General features: G+C 40.7%; 1 protein-coding gene across 2 annotated transcripts in view; it reads right to left on the bottom strand.

The window, feature by feature from the left end:
• st8sia1 (ST8 alpha-N-acetyl-neuraminide alpha-2,8-sialyltransferase 1) overlaps nucleotides 1-20,498 on the bottom strand; it is a 24,121-nt gene extending 3,623 nt beyond the window's left edge. The window contains exons 1-5 of one of the 2 annotated variants that reach the window (XM_007564051.2): nucleotides 19,460-20,497; nucleotides 17,588-17,732; nucleotides 12,477-12,583; nucleotides 8,858-8,950; nucleotides 3,053-8,488 (exon numbers count right to left, since the gene is read on the bottom strand). In XM_007564051.2, coding sequence (XP_007564113.1) covers nucleotides 8,008-8,488; nucleotides 8,858-8,950; nucleotides 12,477-12,583; nucleotides 17,588-17,732; nucleotides 19,460-19,638 — 1,005 coding nt within the window. In that variant the 5' untranslated portion in view covers nucleotides 19,639-20,497 and the 3' untranslated portion in view covers nucleotides 3,053-8,007. Of the gene's footprint in view, nucleotides 1-3,052; nucleotides 8,489-8,857; nucleotides 8,951-12,476; nucleotides 12,584-17,587; nucleotides 17,733-19,459 lie in introns of those variants that run through there. The other variant, XM_007564052.2, reaches the window with a different exon arrangement.
• Nucleotides 20,499-21,139: the final 641 nt, after the last annotated feature.

Below are 21,139 nucleotides of genomic sequence, written 5' to 3'. Positions count from 1 at the left end.
CTTCTTCAGTGGAAGATTGAGCTTGATAAAACATAGATGTCAGGTTTAAAGGCCGACTCGAGTGTCCTTCTGTTATTCGTGTTCCTGTTAATATTACACAATATTCCTGTCAGGACTTATCTCCTATCTGTGACGCATGTTGATTAGGACTGTTTAAATCGCTGCAGGAGATATCATCAACATCCACGTCGACAACCTCCACAACAGAGGAGCAAACAAAAACAAAACAATAAAAAGCAACACGACATGCTTCCGCTTGACTCGGCACGTAAAAACCCGCTAACTGTCACCCTCAAANAGTTAGAAAATTGGATTAGGATCTAATCTAATTTTCCAGAATTTTCTAATCTAATACTTCCAGAAAATTGCAAAACCGAGTTCCGTTAAGTCACGGCTAAAAAGCCCTTGTAACATTAAGTGAAACATTGATTAATTCTAGTCTGGATTAGAACTTTTTGTTACTTCTTTATCTTTTGCCACTGCAATATACTGGTTATCTTTTGTTTAATGATGCTTTTATTACGCAAATCACTGTGAACTGCCTCGCTGCTGAATGTGCTGCACAAACAAGCTTCCCTCGACTTAAAAATCATCGGTTTTAGGGGGTTTATATAAAGTTACAAACGTTAAAGTTGGATGAAACGCGACATGAAAATAGATGTGCTTTCTCTTTCCTTTTTCTCTTGGACTCGAGACAAAAACCAGATGAACCAACAGCCGGAAGCGACGTGACCTCAAGCCGTCCATAGGAGCTGCTTCGGCGTCGTCTCTGGTGAAGTCGGGTTTGTTTGAATAACACAATAAAACGTAACGCAAGTGAAAGCGAAACAAAAGCAGTGGCAGAATAAAGAGAAGAAATCAAAAGCTGCAAACCAGACCTGGAGGAATCCATCTTAGTGTGTCAGATTATAAAGTCACAGGTCGGCTTGTCAATTTGTCCACGGCCGACAAATTGTCATTGTTTTTCTATGCATACAGTTTTGGAGAGTATCATTTAGTTTTTTTTCCCCCCGCCACCCGTCTGTCTTGGACGCCGTTTTGACTTTGATTCCCAAATATTTAAGAGTCAAATTTTAACTCAATTAAAAATGACCTGACAGAGCTAACGTTTAATTAAAATATTATTAAAAAAAACCCAATTCAAGTAACACAGTGACTGATACTGTCAGGAAGTGGTTGGTGGTGAGGAGATGACGCTGAGACCCAGGTAAGGTGATGAGTTAGATGAGTTTAATGATGAAAATGCTCGGTAAACAGTCCAGGAAAGGCAGCACGGCAGAAACAAGCACGCAGCTAAACGCCGGTAGCTACAGACTATACGGACTGAACGGGAGCAAGCACAAACCAGGACTTGCCAGTTCTACTGGAGAGTGCGGATTACATTAGACAAACAACTAGACATACGTTTGACGTTAAACAAACTTAGACAAGGACCCGACGAGGAACACAGACAACAGGTGGGTTTAAATACACACGGGGTAATTAAAGGAATGAGACACACCTGGGAAACAATCAACGGGGAAGACGCAGAAACAGACTCACAGGGAACAGGACTACACAGAAACTCAAAAATAAACCCATAGAAACACGGAACATGACAGATTCTTCTTCAGTGGAAGATTGAGCTTGATAAAACATAGATGTCAGGTTTAAAGGCCGACTCGAGTGTCCTTCTGTTATTCGTGTTCCTGTTAATATTACAGAATATTCCTGTCAGGACTAATCTCCTATCTGTGACGCATGTTGATTAGGACTGTTTAAATCGCTGCAGGAGATATCAACATCCACGTCGACAACCTCCACAACAGAGGAGCAAACGAAAACAAAACAATAAAAAAGCAATACGACATGCTTCCGCTTGACTCGGCACGTAAAAACCCGCTAACTGTCACCCTCAAACTGCAAACCTCCCCCCCCCCAAAAAAAAAAACAACAAAAAACTCTCAAAACACTGAATTCTTTCAAATCAAGGCCAAAACCCTATCAGCTTGGAGCTGCCTTTAATTAATCACAGCTGGAAGAATCATAAACTGCAGTCCGTCTTCAAATCCATCATCATTTTTACTTTGAATCTGCAAAGCACAGCCATTATGGACCGCTCAGCCTTCTATTACAGACTCCAAGAGGTGTGATCTGACCATCCAAAAATAATGTTTACCAGGAGTTTTCTGACCGGGCATGACTCTCCGCATGTCCAAACCTCACTGAATGCAGCCTTTCATACAAGTACCAGAAATAGGTTCCCAGTTAAAAAAAAAACAAGGTTACAGAAAAGTGTTTAGAAAATCAGACAAGCTTAAATCTAACACTGATATGCTGAATCTGTGTGGAGAAGTGTCAATTGGAATATTAAATATTCATGTGCTTAATATATCTTTATCCCCTGTGAGGTTTTTGCTTTGAAATGATCATAAAACTCTGGCATAGCAACAGAGGTGTGTGTGACAGACTTTGTTTTGGCGACTACACAATGGGAACTGACATTCTATGGGAATGTAATATGTAATATGACATAAAGGATGACTTTAACAATGTGGACTTTTGTACTTTATGAAATCCAAAGAAATAAAGCCATGCAAAAGTAAAAAAACCCAAAAATAACAGGAGTTAATTTTCCTTTCGTTGTTAATCTGTGATCTCAGTGCCACGGATAAGACGGTCGTTTCTTCGTAACGGAAAAGGTTTAGCTCTGAGCAGAGGAGGCCTGAGATGAAGCTTCTGCTGACATCTTTTAAAAAATTCATGTCCCATAAAAACCAAGCGTGCAGACAGGGCTGCGGAGAGCACAGTGGATTCCCGTGAACGCCTACGGTCCTCAGAAGCAGAACGGTGTGTGTGGCCGAATTACTGCGCGCACATGCAAGATAAAGATAAAGCAAATCCTCCTCTTACAGTAGATGTGGCTCTGTTTGACATTTCTCCTTAAGAATGAGGGGAACTCTCAGGGGAAAGCAACAAAAAAAAAAGAAAACCTTTTTTTTTTTTAGATTTTTTCTTTTTATTTGATTCTGGTGTTGAAGTTTAACATGGGTATGGTTGTTTTGTGATTTTCTTTTTTTTTTAGCCATAAACAGTCAATTTCAAACAAAACCTTTAGTTTTATTTTTACATGCTCAAGCTGGGTTGCTGACATCAAACTGGACAAAATGGTTTAAAATCAAAGTGGTACAAAGGGGGAAAAAAATCTTTGAAAAGTGGATCTCCTTCCTCGTTTTGCATCAAATGCTGCAGGTGAAGACAAAGGAAAAAAAAAAGAACATTTACATGTTAAATAAAAAAAAATGATTCATCGCACTTGGGCTTAACTGCATTGACACGATCAGACAAGTTTGTTCCAACTCAATTCATCATAGCACCATAACTAAAACTGTAAGGTTATGTATGCTAAATTACAATAAACCTGATTTTACAATTTATTGAAAGAGTAAGCCACTATTAAGCCACATGGTGAACACTTTGCCAGTCTGTACCTTGTATGCTAAATGTGGGTTGTTAAGAAATCGACAAAAAAGAAAAGTGCAAAATAAAAATAAAAAGAGTTATGCAGTTAGAGCAACATCAATGTTTGGCTTGTGATGTCTCAATCGGCCTCAACATAACGGCATTCATATAAGTTGGTGTATATAGTTTGCAACCCTAAAAATGAAACCTGTGCTGTGATGCTAGCTAAAAAAAAAACAGACTAAACAAATTTTGCACTATTGTCTAATCATCTCATACAAAATTATCTTTTTCTTGTCCTAATTTTACAAATCTCTTGGATTGGGGACTAGGACTTTGTCAGACCTTTTCAGATTAAATTAAAGTTTCCTTCATCATCTGTTGAATTTGTGCAGCTGTGCTGGCTTTGTGAAAGGCCTGCGCACAAGAGTTTTTGTTTAAAGCCACTGCGTCAAACTAACGGTGTTTTACGGTGGTATGAGTATTTAGTACCATGTAAATGTATTTCTATTAATCCATCCGCTGTGCAGTGACAGGGAGGAACTGCAGCAGGCAACAGGCTGGTGTTACCAAAATGTCCTCTAATGTAAGCAAGCAAGTTGCAACGTACGTCAGATGACTTGTAAAAAAAAAATATGCTTACATAAAACAAACAAACAAACAAAAAACAACCCGTCACTTGTGGGGACATTCACATCAGCCAGATACAATGTCTAGTGCTCAAGCAACAGTAAGATTAAATATTCCTTTGAGACCGATAAAGTTACATTAGAATCCCTGCCCAAAACTTCCCTGTCATCGTCCACTTCATTCAGTATTATTATACTCAGCTGAAATGCCTCGATTTGTTTCAAACAATGAAAAACTCAAGACCGAATACACAAACTCTTAAGAAAAGCCTTTAGGCCGCAGAACAAAACAAGCAGTGAGACTATATTACAAACTTTACAGTAAAAACAGGCGATTTTGCCCATCGGAGAACTCCACCTGCTGGTGATGCACTAGAACGCGGTTAAAGCAGGAAACGTGTTTTAAAAATATACTAACCGTAATCCAAGACTTGCCAACTAGCTGCATATGAAAATGTCCAAAAAAAAAACCTCTCTGTAAAATTGCATTAGTCCTAAAAAGAACTGTATGCGAATGTGAGATGGTCGTTTGCAACAGCCGTTTTATTATTTAACAACCAGCACAGCAACTAAGAAATAAATCATCTAAAGCTTCAAATATTTGCTAAAGTGAGCCGTTTTGAAGCATTTCTTCACAACTAGGCATGCAGCCACTAAATTCCAGATGATGGGAATAATATGCGCCACCACTGTTTCTTAAAATAGCACGCATATGTTGTTCATATGGGCGTTTTAGCACATCAAAATGCGATTAAGAAAAAATAGCATCTCTAGTTAGATCACCGTTTTAAATAATTCGAAAAATCTACTCCTGCTGTGTGAATCGCAAAGCTCACAGCGTAGCGAGAGAAGCATACCTGTGATTTATTTCAACTGAAGCTCAACTAATTATGTCAGATCTAAAACTAATTTGCCCCTTTTCCACAAGACCAAAGTTTACATCACATTTTTTTTTCACTTCACATTTGCACAAAAAGATGAAAAGATGAAGCTGGCGGGCAGGAGTTTTCGCTTGTCCCGGCCGACTTTTACTGACGGCTTGGGGAACAAAAAAACAACAACAAAAAAACAAAAGAAAAGGATAAAAATCGATGGCTCAAAAGCGCCTATGTATTAAAAAGTCATCATGCTTAATTACAGTTAAACTTTGACAGATCATTCGTTTACAATACTGGGCAAAAGACGACAAATAAAGATGCAGATAAAAAAAAAAAAAACAATCGTTGAAGTTGAATGGACTGCAGTAAAAACTATTCAGGATTTTTTGTTTTGTTTTGGAATAATTCACATTAAAGTTACATTTACATAGCAAATGAGGTTTGTAACCTCAAACAGAAGAGAGTCAAACACACATGCTCGGCATTAGATATGCACTGCCCTTTTTAAAGGAATAGTCTTCTATTAAAAAACAGAACTCCATTTTCCTTCTCATTATTGTGAGTCTGAGGATCACTGGTCATGCTAACTTGGCATTTCAGGCTAACGAGCAAGGCAGTACAGGAAATAGAACGTAAATCTATCAGTGCAATTAGTCAGACTAACATTCACTTAAACAAAAAACAAACAAACAAAAAAAAAAACTTAGATAAAACCCAAGCCTGCACTCTGATGGTACTCTGCAGGGTAATCTTTACAGGGTAAATATAATTTTTGGTGTCAAATTTTAAAAGCTTAAAAACAATGACAAGAAAAAGAAAGAAATGATGTGATTTATTGGTATTGCAGCTATTATGTTTTACACGATCACAGCAGAGTTTTGCTTATAGAAAGAATTTCTCTGTTGTTAAAAATGCTAGTCAGAAGCAGGCAGGAATTTAAATCTACCTGAATGGTTGCAGAGAGTGCTTTTACGTCCTGAGGTAGGGTGCCAGTCAGTTGGGTCTCCAAGCTAATTGTTAGACAACATTTCTCCTGACTTTCTTTTTGTCCCTGGAAAAACTGACCGATAATATGTTGCCTATAAATTTGCGCTTGAGTTTTAGAATCCAGCTCTCTTTCTGGATGGCCATTTTCTAATGTCTCAAACCCCAGGATTGGTAATATCACTTTTTGGCGACTTTTAGTAGTCGGGCACAAATGAGCATGAAAAAGAAAACGTTTCAAATATGATGATTAACGCCCCTCAATGTAGAGAGCGGCATGTTTTGTTACAGTCATTGATTTCTCTTCACAAAGCCACAAAAGGCTTCTGATTAGCGATTCATAAAAACGGCAACACGTTTCTTTTTTCTCGACAGCACTGAAAACCGAAAAAGTAAGCATCACCAACTGCATCGCGTCAGCCACACCAGTGAGAAGTTCACGAGGGATTCTCCTCTAATTCATCTAAAAGGCACTGGACCTCATTCAGCTTTACAGACGGAGCAGATAAGAACGTACAGCACTAAACTTCCAAACACGTTTGGTACCTCCAGCAGCGAGGACTGCGGTTCACATCCCGCGTTCCCCATGCAGAGTTCTCAATTGTTGCACCATCATGTATGGCACAATAGCACATACGAGAGTACATTTTTAAGGAAAAAAAAACAAAAAAACAACAAAAAAAGACGCCATCAAATGAATAAGCAATGCAGGTTTTGCATGTATACAAAAAAAAAAAAAGTCCATTTGATTTGATTTTGAAGGCAAAAAAGAAAACAAAATATCATAAGAAGAGTTCAGGACAGAGGCTCAGCTGCGCCTGTTCTCTGAGGCCAAAATGATCGATAACCGAGTGCAACGGGTTCACTATTTACTCAACGAGGTTTCCTACATCTAATGGGGGGAAAAAGCAACACTGACTGAAAGCCCCGCTTTGTGCCATCGAGTTCCTCTTCATGTGTCGGTGTCCTCTTTATATCAGCGTCTCCTCGTTTCAGAGCGCAAGCAGCACGAGGACTGGGTGGCAGAGCATGAAAGAGTCCACTGTTCCCCTGGTTTGGCACTTGACAAGTATAGTCCTGCTACCAGGGGGCCGACTTCCAGCAAGGCTCTCTACAGAAGTGGATTGGATTTAAACTAGGGAGCCTGCTTTTGCTGAGTTTCACCGAAAAACAAAAGGCAATCACCGTTAAAAGTGAAGCGAAAGCTGAGGTACCTATGTGTTTCGGCAGGAAAATATCTTCCCTCCCCTTGATGAACCACAAACACAATTCACATTAAACCCTAAAGAAAAGCAATAATAATAATAATAATACTAATAATAAAAACATCACATTTGGCAAACAAAGACAAGATACACAACAGCAGGTTTTCTCTTTTAGATCGAAGGTTTAAAATGCAACATGGCTTAACATTCTAGGGGATTGAATTCAGAAGAGTAAGTACATTGTATAACAGCTCCATTTGGAACGAGTCAGTTTGAGAAAAAAACTGAGATCACACCCTGAAAAAACAAAACACTTTTTGTTTTTTTTACCCCTTGCTCAATTAAATTCCACTTCTTTTCAAGCCACCAGGACACCATTATCTCTCCATTGTTCGTTGGGTTTCAGCAGTGCATTTTATTATTCCCCTTTGGCCCTTCGCTCCCTCTGCCTCCTTACATCAGAAACTCAGATGGGGGTTGGTCCACCTGCCACATGTGTCAGTCAAGAGGAAAATCCACCCCCCTCACCCCCTTTCCTCTTTCGCAGCTGAGGCTTCCCGTGGAACACACTGTTCCACAGATGAGGGCAGATCCACGGAAAGTTTTGGGACTGTACGGAAGCTCTGTGTGTGTGTGTGTGTGTGTGCGTGCGTGCGTGTGTCAGGGAATAGACATTTTTATGATGAACAGGAATAAAAAGCAGGTAAATAAATAATCATGGGTGCAGTGTGGGTACCTCCCAAAGGTTATACTCTCACGCTTGTGAGAGTATAACCTTTACTCTCACAAGCGTCTTGATCTTTTGCAATCCGACCCTCTTCTCCTGCTCACCGTAATAACCTCACCGACGTCAGTGAGTCCGTAGGCGCCCTAATTCCCTTCACTCTGAGGTCGACAGCTTCCCACCTTCACTCGCAGGGTGCCGCTTTTGTGGAGGTGCCACAGCTGGACGAACTCCTCCGGCATGGCGTGGAACCACTTGCCGGGCAGAATGTTGTCGTAGTAATGGTGGCTGATGGGCTGCCCGTCCAGTCCGATGGAGAACGGCCAAAAGCCGTAAACCGTCACCTCGTCGCACATCCCCAGGGCCAGGCTGACCAGGAAGAGGCCCGTGGAGAGGCGCATGGCGTGGACGCCGCGCGCTTTCCAGAATTTGCCCACGTTGCGCAGGAAGTCGGGGTTGGCGAAGAGCATGGTGAGGTTGGAGGGGGAGTCCGTGATGGCGTAGTAGGCCCGGAGCGACGGGTCGGTGCCGGGCCTCATGGAGAACGCTGGCATGTAGATGAAGCTGGAGCCGTATGCCTTCAAATAGTCCACGAAAGCTTTTCTAGACCAGAAAAGGCCTTGGAATCTGAGGAAGAACAGGGAGAGTCGCTCTAAATGCCTCAGTGCAGTGAGTGAGATTAACAACCTGGAGTGAGTGAAGAGCGCTGCCCAGTTAAACATAACATAGTTTTACGGTGACTAAGAATGAAATCTGATCCAGTGTTTATATTTAATTAAGCCTTTAAATTATTAAAAGTCTAATCTTGTCAACGTTTAATAATTTTTTTTTTTTTTTTTTTTAGTGGCTGCCCAACCGCAACTAATCCAAGAGCTCATGAAAAGAAATCCTAGAATAATGTCTGCACTGCTGCAGGTCTGATCATGATGACAGTCAAAACGCGTGATGATGGCCCGGAGTTGCTTTGACACTTCAGCACCTGAAGAAGCGCTTTACCTTTTCTCGATGATGCTGGGGTTGGCGGTGACCAGGTGGGTTTTGTTTCCCACGTCCGCCAAATATTCCTTCGTGAGCGGCGGAAGGTTGCACCTTGAGGAGTGAAAGGCCAATCATGAGAATTATTTCAATATAATCCAACATAAAGACCACAAATGTATTCATATAAGGTAAGAAACTAAATGTAATATGGGCCTCATTTTGTAAGATGCAAAAAGAAAATAATTTTATTTTCCATCCATAGCCACGCTGCCGTGGTAGAACAATTACGTTAACCAAATTAAACACGGAGATGTAGGTTTTATTAATTTAGTGTGGCGCAGCACAGCAAAGGGAAAGTAATGCAGAAACACCACTGAACAACATCTAAAAACCACTCGTATTCTTTTTTTCCCCTCTCTCTCTCTCTCTCTGTGTCACCTGCACTATATGCAAATCGGTAGCCATGGCAACTGAAAGACAACAGTTTCACTCATAGAGCAGGAAACACCCAAAAAAAAAAAAAAAAAACACACAAAGAACAGAGCGTCGAGTCCGTTACAGTAGCTTACAGTGCTTTCAGGCTTTGCGTTTATTTTGCAACTATGAATAAGTAACGGTCTGAACGCAGCAGTGGTCGGTTAGCTGATTTAAACGCATGATGATCTGATACTGATGATCTGTTAGTATGTTTATGTGAGTCGCCCTTTTTTTTTTTTTTTAACTGAACCAAAACGCACAGAATTGAGAGAGACAGCAAACTCAAACTGTGGTGGTGGCACTTCCAGTGTCAGCTGCCACAGGTTAATATTGAACAATGAATATGCATACGTTTATTTCAAAGAAAACAACCCTGTGGAACACGATAACCTTGGACCTTGTTATTTAGTTGTCATGGTGATAATTAAAAAGCAAAGTATTGCGTCCCCTTTTTCTTCTATCCCACACCGTAGATTTGGGATTCAGTGTGCTACGTTGACAACTTGGCAGTTAACACCTGGTAGTTACGGTCGGTGAGTGTTTTTTTTTTTTGTGTGTTTTTTTTTGGCCCTCCAGCAGGGAGCTGGATTTGGAGGCCGGGATCTTTTGCATGTTGCACCCCGTTTCAACACGTCTGTGGAACCGTTTCTTAAAAAGCTTGCTGGTGCGGTTTATGGTGGATGTGCTTGGGTGTGAAATTAGAGTTAGTGACCTTATGAATCAGTGAATTAAAACCCCCTCACTAGGTTAAGGGGACCGATTATTGGGTGGCAACTTTTAAAGCATCGATCAATTCCCAAAGCATTGTGAACAAATATCACAAACTACTCCTGTAAGTCTAGGTTACAGTGTGGCTCAGAAAGAACCTGAAGAACCTGAATTACATGATGCACACTTGAGTGATTACGATTTCACTTTGAAGCACTGCTGACTTCCCGCTTGTTGCTGCAGGAAGCTGCAAAGCAACATAAATTTGCATCTATTACTCAGATGTGAACGTTAAGCACAGCTGGCAGTGAGTGAAAGGCTGAGTGCGCCTTGGAGACGCCACGCACTATTCAAGCTGTGAAAGGAGACGTGTGCTCTGTTAGCTACTGATTTTCCTTTGTTCCACTGTCTTTGCATCTCTCCATCCAATGCTGGGCATTCAAATGTGCGTTTTGTGCTAAATTTTTAGTGACATTTTCATCCCCAAAAAATTGGTCCATTTGGAAATCTGAATCGAATTCGGTTCCACAAGGTACATTTATTTCAGGAATTCAATTCAAAAAGTGAATCTTGTGCATTTGCATAGGTTCGCTACACGCAGAGCAACAGATTTCAGATGTTGGATTTCGTTTTTATTACCCAAGACCTAAAAACAAAAGAATAAAATTCAAACAAGCTTCACAGTAAAGTTTTACAATGAGGACTGACTGCCAACCCCGCCCCTTTCTTTGACGCATCTTCCAGAAAACCTGGAACTATAAGGAAGTCACAAATAGATTCAACTATTTTATCGTCACTTCACATAAACAGTTGTCGTGTAGTCGTTAGAGCTGTTGCACGGGAGGAATTTCTGCTGTAGAAAGTGAGTGAAAAAAATAACTATCAACACTAGAAACTTGCAAAACTAGAAAATTTTTCGCACAATGCAGATGATAAAGTTATCGACTTGGATCAGCTTACTGAGGAAGTAGGGTGTAAGTGATGGTGGTGCTTTAAATTGACCTTGTGTGTAATTCAGGATTCATACTTGTTTTTTTTTTTGTGTGTGTTATCTGTCTGTCTTCATTCTTCATGCATTAATTACTGACCGAGCTAGCTTACCTAGGTAGTTAATTTTGTTTATGATCACTCATTTGTGGGAACTAAAGCCATCAAAATAATCTGGGATAAAGCGACGGCACGTCTCGTTAAATCACGATTTTACTGTGACCAATTACTTTAAGTTGACTTCAGTTTCACTGCCAGTCATGTAGAATCAAGAAATCAACCTGACTGTCAACATGAAGATAAAAGCAACACGTTGCGGTGCTGCGTAGAGAAATTCAAGAATAGATGAGAAACTGACTTGAAGAAACGTGCAGAAAAAGTTGATGGAAAAGGCAAAAAATTGAAACAACGTCCTAAATTTCACAAAAACATTTCATCACTGTCTTGAGGTGGTTTTTGATTTCCGCCCCCAAAAAAAAGAAAGAAAAAAAAAGATGCAAAAGGGGAGAGGCAAACACACGGATTTCTGTGCCTAGATGATGTTAGACTATCATATTTATTGTTCTCCCTTAAAATTACTGTATTTTCCGGACTATAAGCCGCAGGTATCTCTGCCGCTCCAGATTTTCCACAACGATGCAGCAGCAGCAGAGGGGGGCGGACATCCAAAATTTGAATCATAACAGGTCAATTGAATATCACATTTATTACGGTTGAAAAAGAAAAAAGTTGCCAAGTTTATATTTAACTGAACTGATTACAGTAGTTTCCGAACTGTAACTGTAACAGTAAAAGTGCTGATCCTCCGTGTCTGCTACTAGCATGTGCTAAATGAAAATAGGCGCTTACTTCTTCTTCTTCTTCTTTAGTTTTCTGCTTCTTCTTTAGATTTCAAAGGCAGCTTGCATCCATTATTATTGCACTACTGCCATCTACTGGATCCTAATATCTATACCTCAAATTCTCATAATGATCCCAGTATGGCAGTAGATGGCAGTAGCAGTAAAGATTCGTTAAATCTTTAATTTCCCTATTAAAGATTTAACGAAAAATCTTTAATAGGGAAATTTCAATTCCCTATTAAAGCCTAATTCCGTTTTAATGGTCGCTTTCTTCTTTTATTTCCAATTTTGACTTCCAATGATTCATTTCCTGCTAAAGAGCCCCCTGGTGGTTGAAGAAAAATCCACATATAAGCCGCGCCGGACCGCATGGTTCAAAGTTTAGGAAAAAAGTAGCGGCTTATACTCCGGAAAATGCGGTAGTTTGATTTTAAGTTTGACAACAAACTGAGAACAACTAAACAGAGTAATGGGGAGCTGTACAGCTTCAATAAAGTGAAATATCGAAGCCCCAAACCTACAGCTCTCTTTCCCTTTTACCGTTTTTCTTATGTGCTCTTAGCCCAGTGAATTTGTTCCGCTCATGCACAAAGCCGTAGACTCCAGAAGTCTCTTTGTCTCACCGCATGACGAAGTCAGCCTGGTCAATGTCCCGTCCACACTTGCTGTGCCTGAGGATACCGCCGTTGCCCACCACAGCGCACTTCTTCAGGGGCTTCAGAGGGGTGGTCTGGAGGAAACAAGAAACGGTTTTGTTAGCAGGCAACCTGTTGCGCAGATCCACATAACACGCATTCATTTTCTCTAAGGAGTCGCCTAACATTGAGGCCATTATGCAGTTGAGCGTGTGTCCTTGTGCTAAAATTCCCTCAAAAGCCCCTGGAGTGCTGGAAGACGAATCGCCGAAGAGATGCGAGGAGGCGGGGGGAGGAAGATTTCCAGAAAACAAGCTGGGGTCATGCTAACCCATGAAACCGATGCCGTCTCTGATATAACCTCCTGGAACAAAGTCCATATTATGTGTGGGTGGGGGGAGAAAATCATCTGATTGTCAGGCACAGACGAGAGGCACCATGTCTCTAAATGAATCTACTGATATTAAAAGAGTTAATGAATAAATGTACACTTTAAATAAATATGCCCTCTAAACCCCTTTTTCCTAAATATGTTAAATGCTCCACTAACTCTAGTAATATAATCAGACCTCTGCTGGCTTTGAGAATGATTAAAAAAAAAAAGCAGATCCAAAATATCTCTGGAGAAAATAAGAATTAGACGCTCACCTAAATGACCTTAAAATATATGAAAAAGAAACAAGCAAAAACATAAAATGTAGTCTGCACCACTTTTCCACATGCATAACCTATATACTGTAGATAAGTATTTACAGTATATAGGTGCAGTATATGCATGTGGAATGTAGATAAGTATAGATAAGTATAATTATATACAGTATAAAGGTACAATTTTATAACAGTATAAAGGTTATAGCTGTATTTTTTTTTTCATTTTTCACAACTGTCTTGCTATTTCGTGCTTAGTCATAAAAACAAAACAAAAAAAACAAAACAACAAAACTATTTAGAAGATGCCAAAAAAGGCTGAACAATCTAAGCGTGTCACAATTTAGCTACACTGATCAAGTTCAGATTTTTATTGCTTTAAATTGTAGAACCACATTGTCCCTTTTAAAAAAAAAACACAATCCGTTATCTCTATAATATATCTTTGACCATGCAACTATAAACTAATAAAACTTGTTCTCTGTGCATACTGCTACCACTTGGTACAATTATAAAACCACAATAAACTTTAAGGAGGAATCCCTTTTGTGGTTGTGCACTTATCTTCAATCGCCCTCATGGTTAATCAACTAAGTACTTGAAATATATTCTATTTTAAGCACACAAGATTAATTATTATAGTTGTGAATTACTTTTTATTAGCTGATCGTTATGTAAGCTTGACATAGTTTTGAACGCCGGCAAAGCCGTGTAAAATGACAGAAAAAATCACATACCGGATGCAGAAAAGACCATGCTTCTGCAACTTTTACCGTAAGTTCAAGGTGAGGATGATGACACATAGTGGTAATAACTGCCCTCATTTCTCTCTGAGAACACGTTCGCAGGATGCATGGCTCGGCGTCTGGACTGAATCGACATTTGTGGCGGTGACTTTCATTTGCATCCGTGCAGACGAAATATTCACAATGCGGATCGCAGATCAAATTTCCAGCATCTCACAAGTGGACAGCTGAAGCACACCGATAAGGTTCTAACGTTCACAATCACACCAATGAGCACGACAGATGAAAAGATCATAGGATTCTTGCTTTGCAGCTCGATAAGCCTCATGTGTACGAGCTCCGTTTGAACCATCTTACTAACCTGTAATTACACGTCAAGCTGGTTTTAGGCACATTCCCCTAAAAGCAGATTCGATACCAGCTGCCAGCGCCGTGCAGCTTGGCTGGTTGTCTGTGTTCAGACCCACAATCACAGCAGTGGTAGTTTACTGTATTTAGAAGAGGGCATCATCTGCCTCACATAACTACCAGTTCTCTCCCCTCTGAAAAACACACTGCAGGTCATGTAGGTTCACGCAGGAAGTGCAGGGCCTGGGCTAAAAATAGAGCTGCAATAACCTCTGTTTGGTAGATTCACTGGAGTTGAAACTAAAGAAAGATGATTACTTTTTTCACCTATACTCCTCCTACCTCAAGACTGCAAATCTCAGATATGAAATGACTGTTTCTTTAGACCAGAGAGACATGGTGGGTTACACAGAGAGTTTTTAAACCTAATCTCAGAGAATTTATATTTAATTATTTCATTTTATTTTTTACAAATCTGTCAATAATCGTGACTGACTGTGGCTGGTGAATTCGAACTCAACTCTCCAAATAAGTTAATTTGTTTCCTTCTGCAACAGGCCAGGTTGCTTTGATAGCTTTTTCATTCTGGATTATATGAAGGGAGATTTTGGAATTTGTTTGGGTTATCTCTATCTGATATATAAAAAAAAACTAATTACATCAAGGGGCAAATGTGAATGCTTTTCGCATCACTGCAGCTGCACATCGAAATTAAAGACAATTCCTTTTAACCAGGATGATAACGCTCAAACCAGCCCCTAAGAAACAAGTCTTTAAGGAAAAAAGGAATGGGATAATTTTAGAGAAGCAATTGTAGTTGCAAATTCATCTGAATAATATTAAGAGACATTTAATGAATGTTCAATGGATCAATTGGAGTCCACTGAACAGTTTCTACAAATTGCAAATTGAAAAGTCAAGAAAATAATATTCGTAAAAAACATTACATGTGAGCTTTTATTGTTACTTTTTATTATTCACCCAAACTAAATTTTGGTGCTCTGGAGCAAAAGGTAAGTAAAGAGAAGCTTATTCAGAGCCAGCAAAAAAATAAATAAATAAATAAATAAATAAATAAATAAATAAATAAAATTGACAGCTGAATTCTAAAATATTTTTAAAAATGTTATTCCATAAACCCAAAGTCCATAAGGTGGAACATTGTATGATTGTAGTCACACAAATGGATGTGAAGTAAAAACTGGTGTGAACCGAGTGGGAAGGATTTGGTTAGCCTACTCTTGGTTGCTTGGTTAGGATTTGGAAACCAAGTCCATTCCGAAAATGAAAAGCTAGCTAAAGAGTTATGGATAGATGAGCTAGAAAAACCAAAAACCTAACTAAACCCACAAACCCTAATGCACACAAAACAAGAACAGCATGGCTAAGGCTTGTTGAACATTGCAGTGTTTCGCAACCCTGGTCGTCAAGGCACACTGACATGCATGTTGTAGATGTTTCCCTGACTGCAATTCAGGAAGAGCCTGTTAATCAGTCATCAACTAAAATTATATGTGCTGAAGCAGGGAAATGCTTGAAACATACAGGTGACATGAAGTTGAAGTGAGGTGGTGAGAGAGAGACGCTGGCAGGACCCAGGTAGAACAGAAGATGATGAATTTAATGATGAACTCAGCTCGAACAGTCCAAACAAGTAGGCAGCACAGTGAAAGGTAACAGAGCGAACACTGGTAGCAACGACTGAAACACGAGAGCTGACGCCAACACAGGACTTAAGCCCGTTCTACTGTGACGACTAAACAAACAGACACTCAGGACTTCACAGTTCTACTGAGATGCCTGAACGATGACTGCAATCAGACTTGCGACAAACGACAAGGATCCGACAAAGACAAAAATAACAGGTGGTCTTAAATACACAGGGAGGGTAATCAGGGAACAAGACACAGCTGGGAACAAACAGGGAAGGCAGGACAGAGACTCGCAGGGAAACAGGACTAAACACAGAAAATCTCACAATAACTATACAGAAAAACACGGATCACAACAGCAGGACAGTTTTTGGTTGAAAAACATTGAAATATTCTACCTAAACGGCACATAAACTGAATATCAGAAGTTTATACTCTTATGTAAAGATGCCATTTGTCCATGATGTAAGGACAAGAGCAAGATACTTCTTCAGAAGATTTTTTTCCCTCCATAATAAACATGAAACATATTTTGTGTGTTGGTGTTGTTCCCAAAAAACATGAACTAATGAGAAAGGCGGGTGTAATTTTTTGGTAATTCCCCTACAAACAATGGGACAGAAGAAACGTGGGAAAATAATTAACAGAGTGAAGAAAGCTGAGGACAGAGAACAGGCTACTCACAATAGGGACAGTTTTAAGGGTATTAATTGGAATTCATTGTGACAGTATTAAATCAAAACATCTTATCACGATAAGAAATGTATGTATTCAGAAATGCTTTGTCATGACTGCTAATCAAGTGTCGTGTATGCGCACTTGTTACCGCAACCTGTTCTGGTAGTAGAACTTTGCAGCTGCTGATGAATTAGCCCAGCTACTTGGGGGGGAAAAAAAAAAAAAAAAAAAAACAGAAATCAGGACAGACAGGCACAGTGGTCCTGCCAGGTCACTTTCTCACTGCGTTCACATTTTTTATTTATTCACCCGCAGTTCCCAATGCTTGCATGACTGGACAGGCACTGCTAACGACTTCAAATTAGGGTCAGATATTCATCATGCCCCTCAACCGGTATACTGTATGCAGATATGCATCCGGAGGGCCTCAATTACATCTCAGACCCAATTCCTCTTCCTGTGGTTAAACGGAAAAAACACAATGGTTGGCAGTGCCTCTTCACTGTCAGTTTACCGCCCACAGATGAATCTGCACGCGCCGATCCACGCAGCTGCGAATGCAGGGTGAAAACTGTTCAGATGGCATAAATAATTAATTCATTACAAAATGAAGAAATTTGTAAAGTTCCAGATGTTGATTTTCGATTACGGTTAAGCGTCTTTACGATGACACCTCGGATGCTCGTCTGCCCGTTTCCCCCACAGCTTCATATTGACTCTCTCTCACACAAAGACAAAGTGCAAGTAATCCTCTTCCCCTCGGAGGATGACTGTCTGCCCCACTGACCCCTCCCTTCCTCCATTATGGATCACCAAGTCATCCCTGAGCAAACACATCGTCCTCACATCGGCAGCAAGTGTGCGGAGAAACTACCTCAAAATGTATCTACTCCAAGTTACTCTTGTGTCCTTAGGAAATGATTCCATCAGGAAAAATTGTGGCAAAAGAAATATTTTACATGCAAGCTAAACATGCAGCCCTGTGGAAAAAAAAAGAAGAGTGTACCACATGGAAATGCTGGTTTACCTGCACAAAGATCGAATACGTCTCGTTGTTGACAGTGTGTGAGTAGTAATACTCTCCATCGTACCACAGGACCTTGCCAATGGGAGCGTTCTCCTTCGTCACGGAAAACATCCACCTCGGATTGCAACATTCTGTCAGCAGATTCCTGTGCAGGAAAGAAGGGAGGATTAGTCTGACCTCTGGAGACCTCTGGGATACTTTGGTGTAAACTGTCCCACACGCAGCTGCAGGAATGATTTATGGTCGCAAGCTAAACAGACAGTTGTCTTGAAGTCGTCGCTGAAAAGATTATTGCCGAGCTGGAAACCGTTACCATTAGAGAAACACGACTGTACGGTACATCCGATTGGTTAAAACGCACAACTCCAATGCTGACACCACAGGCCGACCATGATGGAGGTCAACATGAAAAAAAAAGTACATTTAGGATGTCTTGCAAGACCAGGAAATAATAAAAATGTATGATTTAATATTTAATTGAATAATGCTCTGAATGCTGTAGGCATGTTCTTGTTTCATATTCTTCTCAAGTTAGTTGTAGCACTACTTAAATTGTTCATGTAACTCTTCCTGAATTTAAAATATGTAATGACCTTCCCTCTTCTTTTTCCCGCTCCAAAAACATGATGTGTCGCTTTTAGACTTCTGTATACTGGCAGACATACAGAATGTCTATTTAAAGCTCCACACAGAGGCCCAGCACAGGGTGCACATCCTCCTTTATTGGGTGGCCTTCTTTCTGTTTTGGTTCTGTAAACTGACTGGGTTAAATGGGATTAAAGGTAGGAATTTAAAGACTACCAATCAGAAGTTTTAAAACACCTCCAGTCTTTCCAGTTGTTTTTAAATTGAAATTCAAGTCCAATGTAGCTTGAAATGTTAAAACGGTAAGTGGTGAACTTCCAAAGGTTAAAAAAAAGGTTGAGTTATCCCAAACTGAATAATAATGTACAGTTCAGAAATACATAAAAAGGTGGATAAAGCTTTGAAAGCAGGTGATGATTATTCTCCAAAGATTCAATCGCAAAGAAAGTCAAGAGAAGTTTCCTTTACTATCAAATGGGCCACAGGCGAAGCGAGCTGGCCGACACAAAGGCACAAAAAAACGCCAAAGACAAACTTCCGCCAGCTTCTGTGTTAGGCAGATCACAGACCAACGGCTTCAATCACAGCTTCACAAATCCTAGTTTCAACATTAAAGAGAGGACTTCGAGCAGCTTGTATGACAGGTCGAGTTGCAGCAAGTGAGAGGCGCTCTGAACCAAAAACGGCTTCCACATTCATCCTACAGCAAGACAACAATCAAGAGGTTCATGCTGTGACAGAACAATACAGGAAGAAATGACAAGATAAGATGAAAACATGAAGTGATTAGCGCAGTCTTCAGATTTCAACCGCATCGAGCAGGTTTGGGGTGAATTAGGCGGAAATGTGAAACCAGAGCAAACTGCAAGTGAAACACATTTATAGGAACTTCTGTCACTAATAAGGGATTTCACTTTCTGAAAAGCATTTGATTTCCATAGTAGGAAAGAAAGAAAGCCACAAGTGTGTTCAGCTGTTTTATCTACCAAAGGCGGCCACTTTGACTGGTCAAAAAATAAATAAATTCGGTCTATAACCTAATTGCACAAGTTATTCATTAAGCAATGAATTCATTTCAGAGTGACATAAATGCAATTTAAAAAAAAAAAGGTTCCATTGATTACTGAGAGTGGTAAAAAAAATAATTTTGCCATTCATATCTCCTAATATATGTGATGTTCTGTTATCTTTTAGCTCCACTTGAGTCTTCCTTACCAAATGCAATTTAGCATAAATAAGCTCTAACGGGATTTGAGAGCAAGGGCGAAATGTGAGCCTGGAACCGACCTGTACAAATCGATACCCGTCTGGTTCTTCTTCCACGCTTCCCCCAGTCCCAGCACCTCCTCCACAATCTCTTTGTCGCTGGGAAGTCTGTACGCAGGGAAAACGTAGAACCAGCCGAGCACCAGCACGCACAGAGCGGCCCACACCGACAGCTTAACCCGGCAGCATCGCACCAACATCTTCCCCCTCCGTCTTGTGTCAAATCAGCAGCAGCAGCAGCAGCAGGAGCAGACGGAGCGGCGCGTCAGAATCCTTTTAAAATCGCCGGATCAGAGCTGCAGCATCCCGACAAAGGAGCGTGAGCTGCTCGGTTACGCGGTGGTTTGGTCCGTGCGTCGGTCTGGAAGTCCGGCTTTGAATGAGACGGGCTCTGATTTACAGGAGAAGCAGAGGCGTGTGTCCGTGCGGTGGTGTGTGTCCGTGCGGTGGTGGCTCACGCTCGGTCGCGGGGCTGTGGCGCAGTGTGTGAGGGTCTGTGGGAATCCGGCGCTCTGCTGGGTGTGCATCACCACCATCATCCCAGCCACGGTTATTGTGAGGAATCAGACGGGGGGCCCCTCTTCAAGCCCGGGGTTCTGTTGCATCTCGTTCTGTCCGTGCTGCTCCCCCGCCCCTCCTCGACCTTGAGCACTCACAAAAAGCCACCCCCCCTCTTTCCTTGAGGCCCCGGCTGCAGCCTAAAAATGAAGAAAAGTGTGCGGCGTAGATGAACCGGGCCTGTCCTCCTTCTCTCTAAAGGAGAGCAACCCCCTTCCGATAAGACAAAGTACTTCTTGTGGGGATGGAGGTGCGTAAAGGCGGACGAAATTGGGGAGGTGGAGAAAAGAATGTGCCTTTCAAAGTAAAAGCATGCGCGCCAACGCCGTATATTCCGATCGCCATCTGCTCCCAAACGAGGTTGTCTCCGGATTCCCGTTCCGGGCGAGCTTCTCCTTCGTAACGCCATGCACAGATGACAAACTGACTTCTCTGACAAACCCATTTCACAAACTGGCTTAGCAGCCCAGAACAGCAGCATTTAGTTTTGTTCTTCACTCAGCCCAGAGCGGGAATTAGAAAAAAAAAAAAAAAAACTTCTATTAGTTTATCCAGAGAAACTTACTCGTTACCTTAGATCAATATTTAGCACTAAACTTTTAATATCAGAGCAGGATCTAGAGAAAGTAGAACAAAGTTAGAAAGTATAGAATCAAACATTGAGAACCAACATCTAGTTTTATCAGAACAAGAATCCGGATAAACTCCTATTACTTTATAAATTGTGGGGTACTTTTATGGTTTGTTTTCCTTTGCTATTTTTGTTTGTATTTCCTCCAATTTACGCAAAGCACTTTGAATTACCTTGTTGCTGAAAATGTGCTATACAAATAAAATGATCTTACCCAGCAGTGTTCTTCTGTGGTTTGACGGTTTGCATATTTCCGTCTGGTCCCTATCTGTAACTCATTGACCTGAAGTTGCATAAAGGAGTCACTGAAATGAAAACAAGTCGCATCCATTAGAGTTTGAGTTCTTGAGGTAAAATATCATTCAAATGCAAGACCAGCAGAGCCACAGCAGTTACTTTACTGCATATCTGGTTCATTGCTGGATTTCTGACCACTGTGAGCCGTTAAATTTTAGTGAGTAATTAGTTGCAATAAGCTCAACTTTCATCATATGATTCAGTCATGCAGAGTA

Source organism: Poecilia formosa, unplaced genomic scaffold (genome assembly GCF_000485575.1).
Source record: "Poecilia formosa unplaced genomic scaffold, Poecilia_formosa-5.1.2 Scaffold154, whole genome shotgun sequence".
Classification (NCBI taxonomy): Eukaryota; Metazoa; Chordata; class Actinopteri; order Cyprinodontiformes; family Poeciliidae; genus Poecilia; species Poecilia formosa.
The sequence above is the reverse complement of the archived record's forward strand: the minus strand, read 5'-3'. Positions and strand labels throughout refer to the sequence as shown.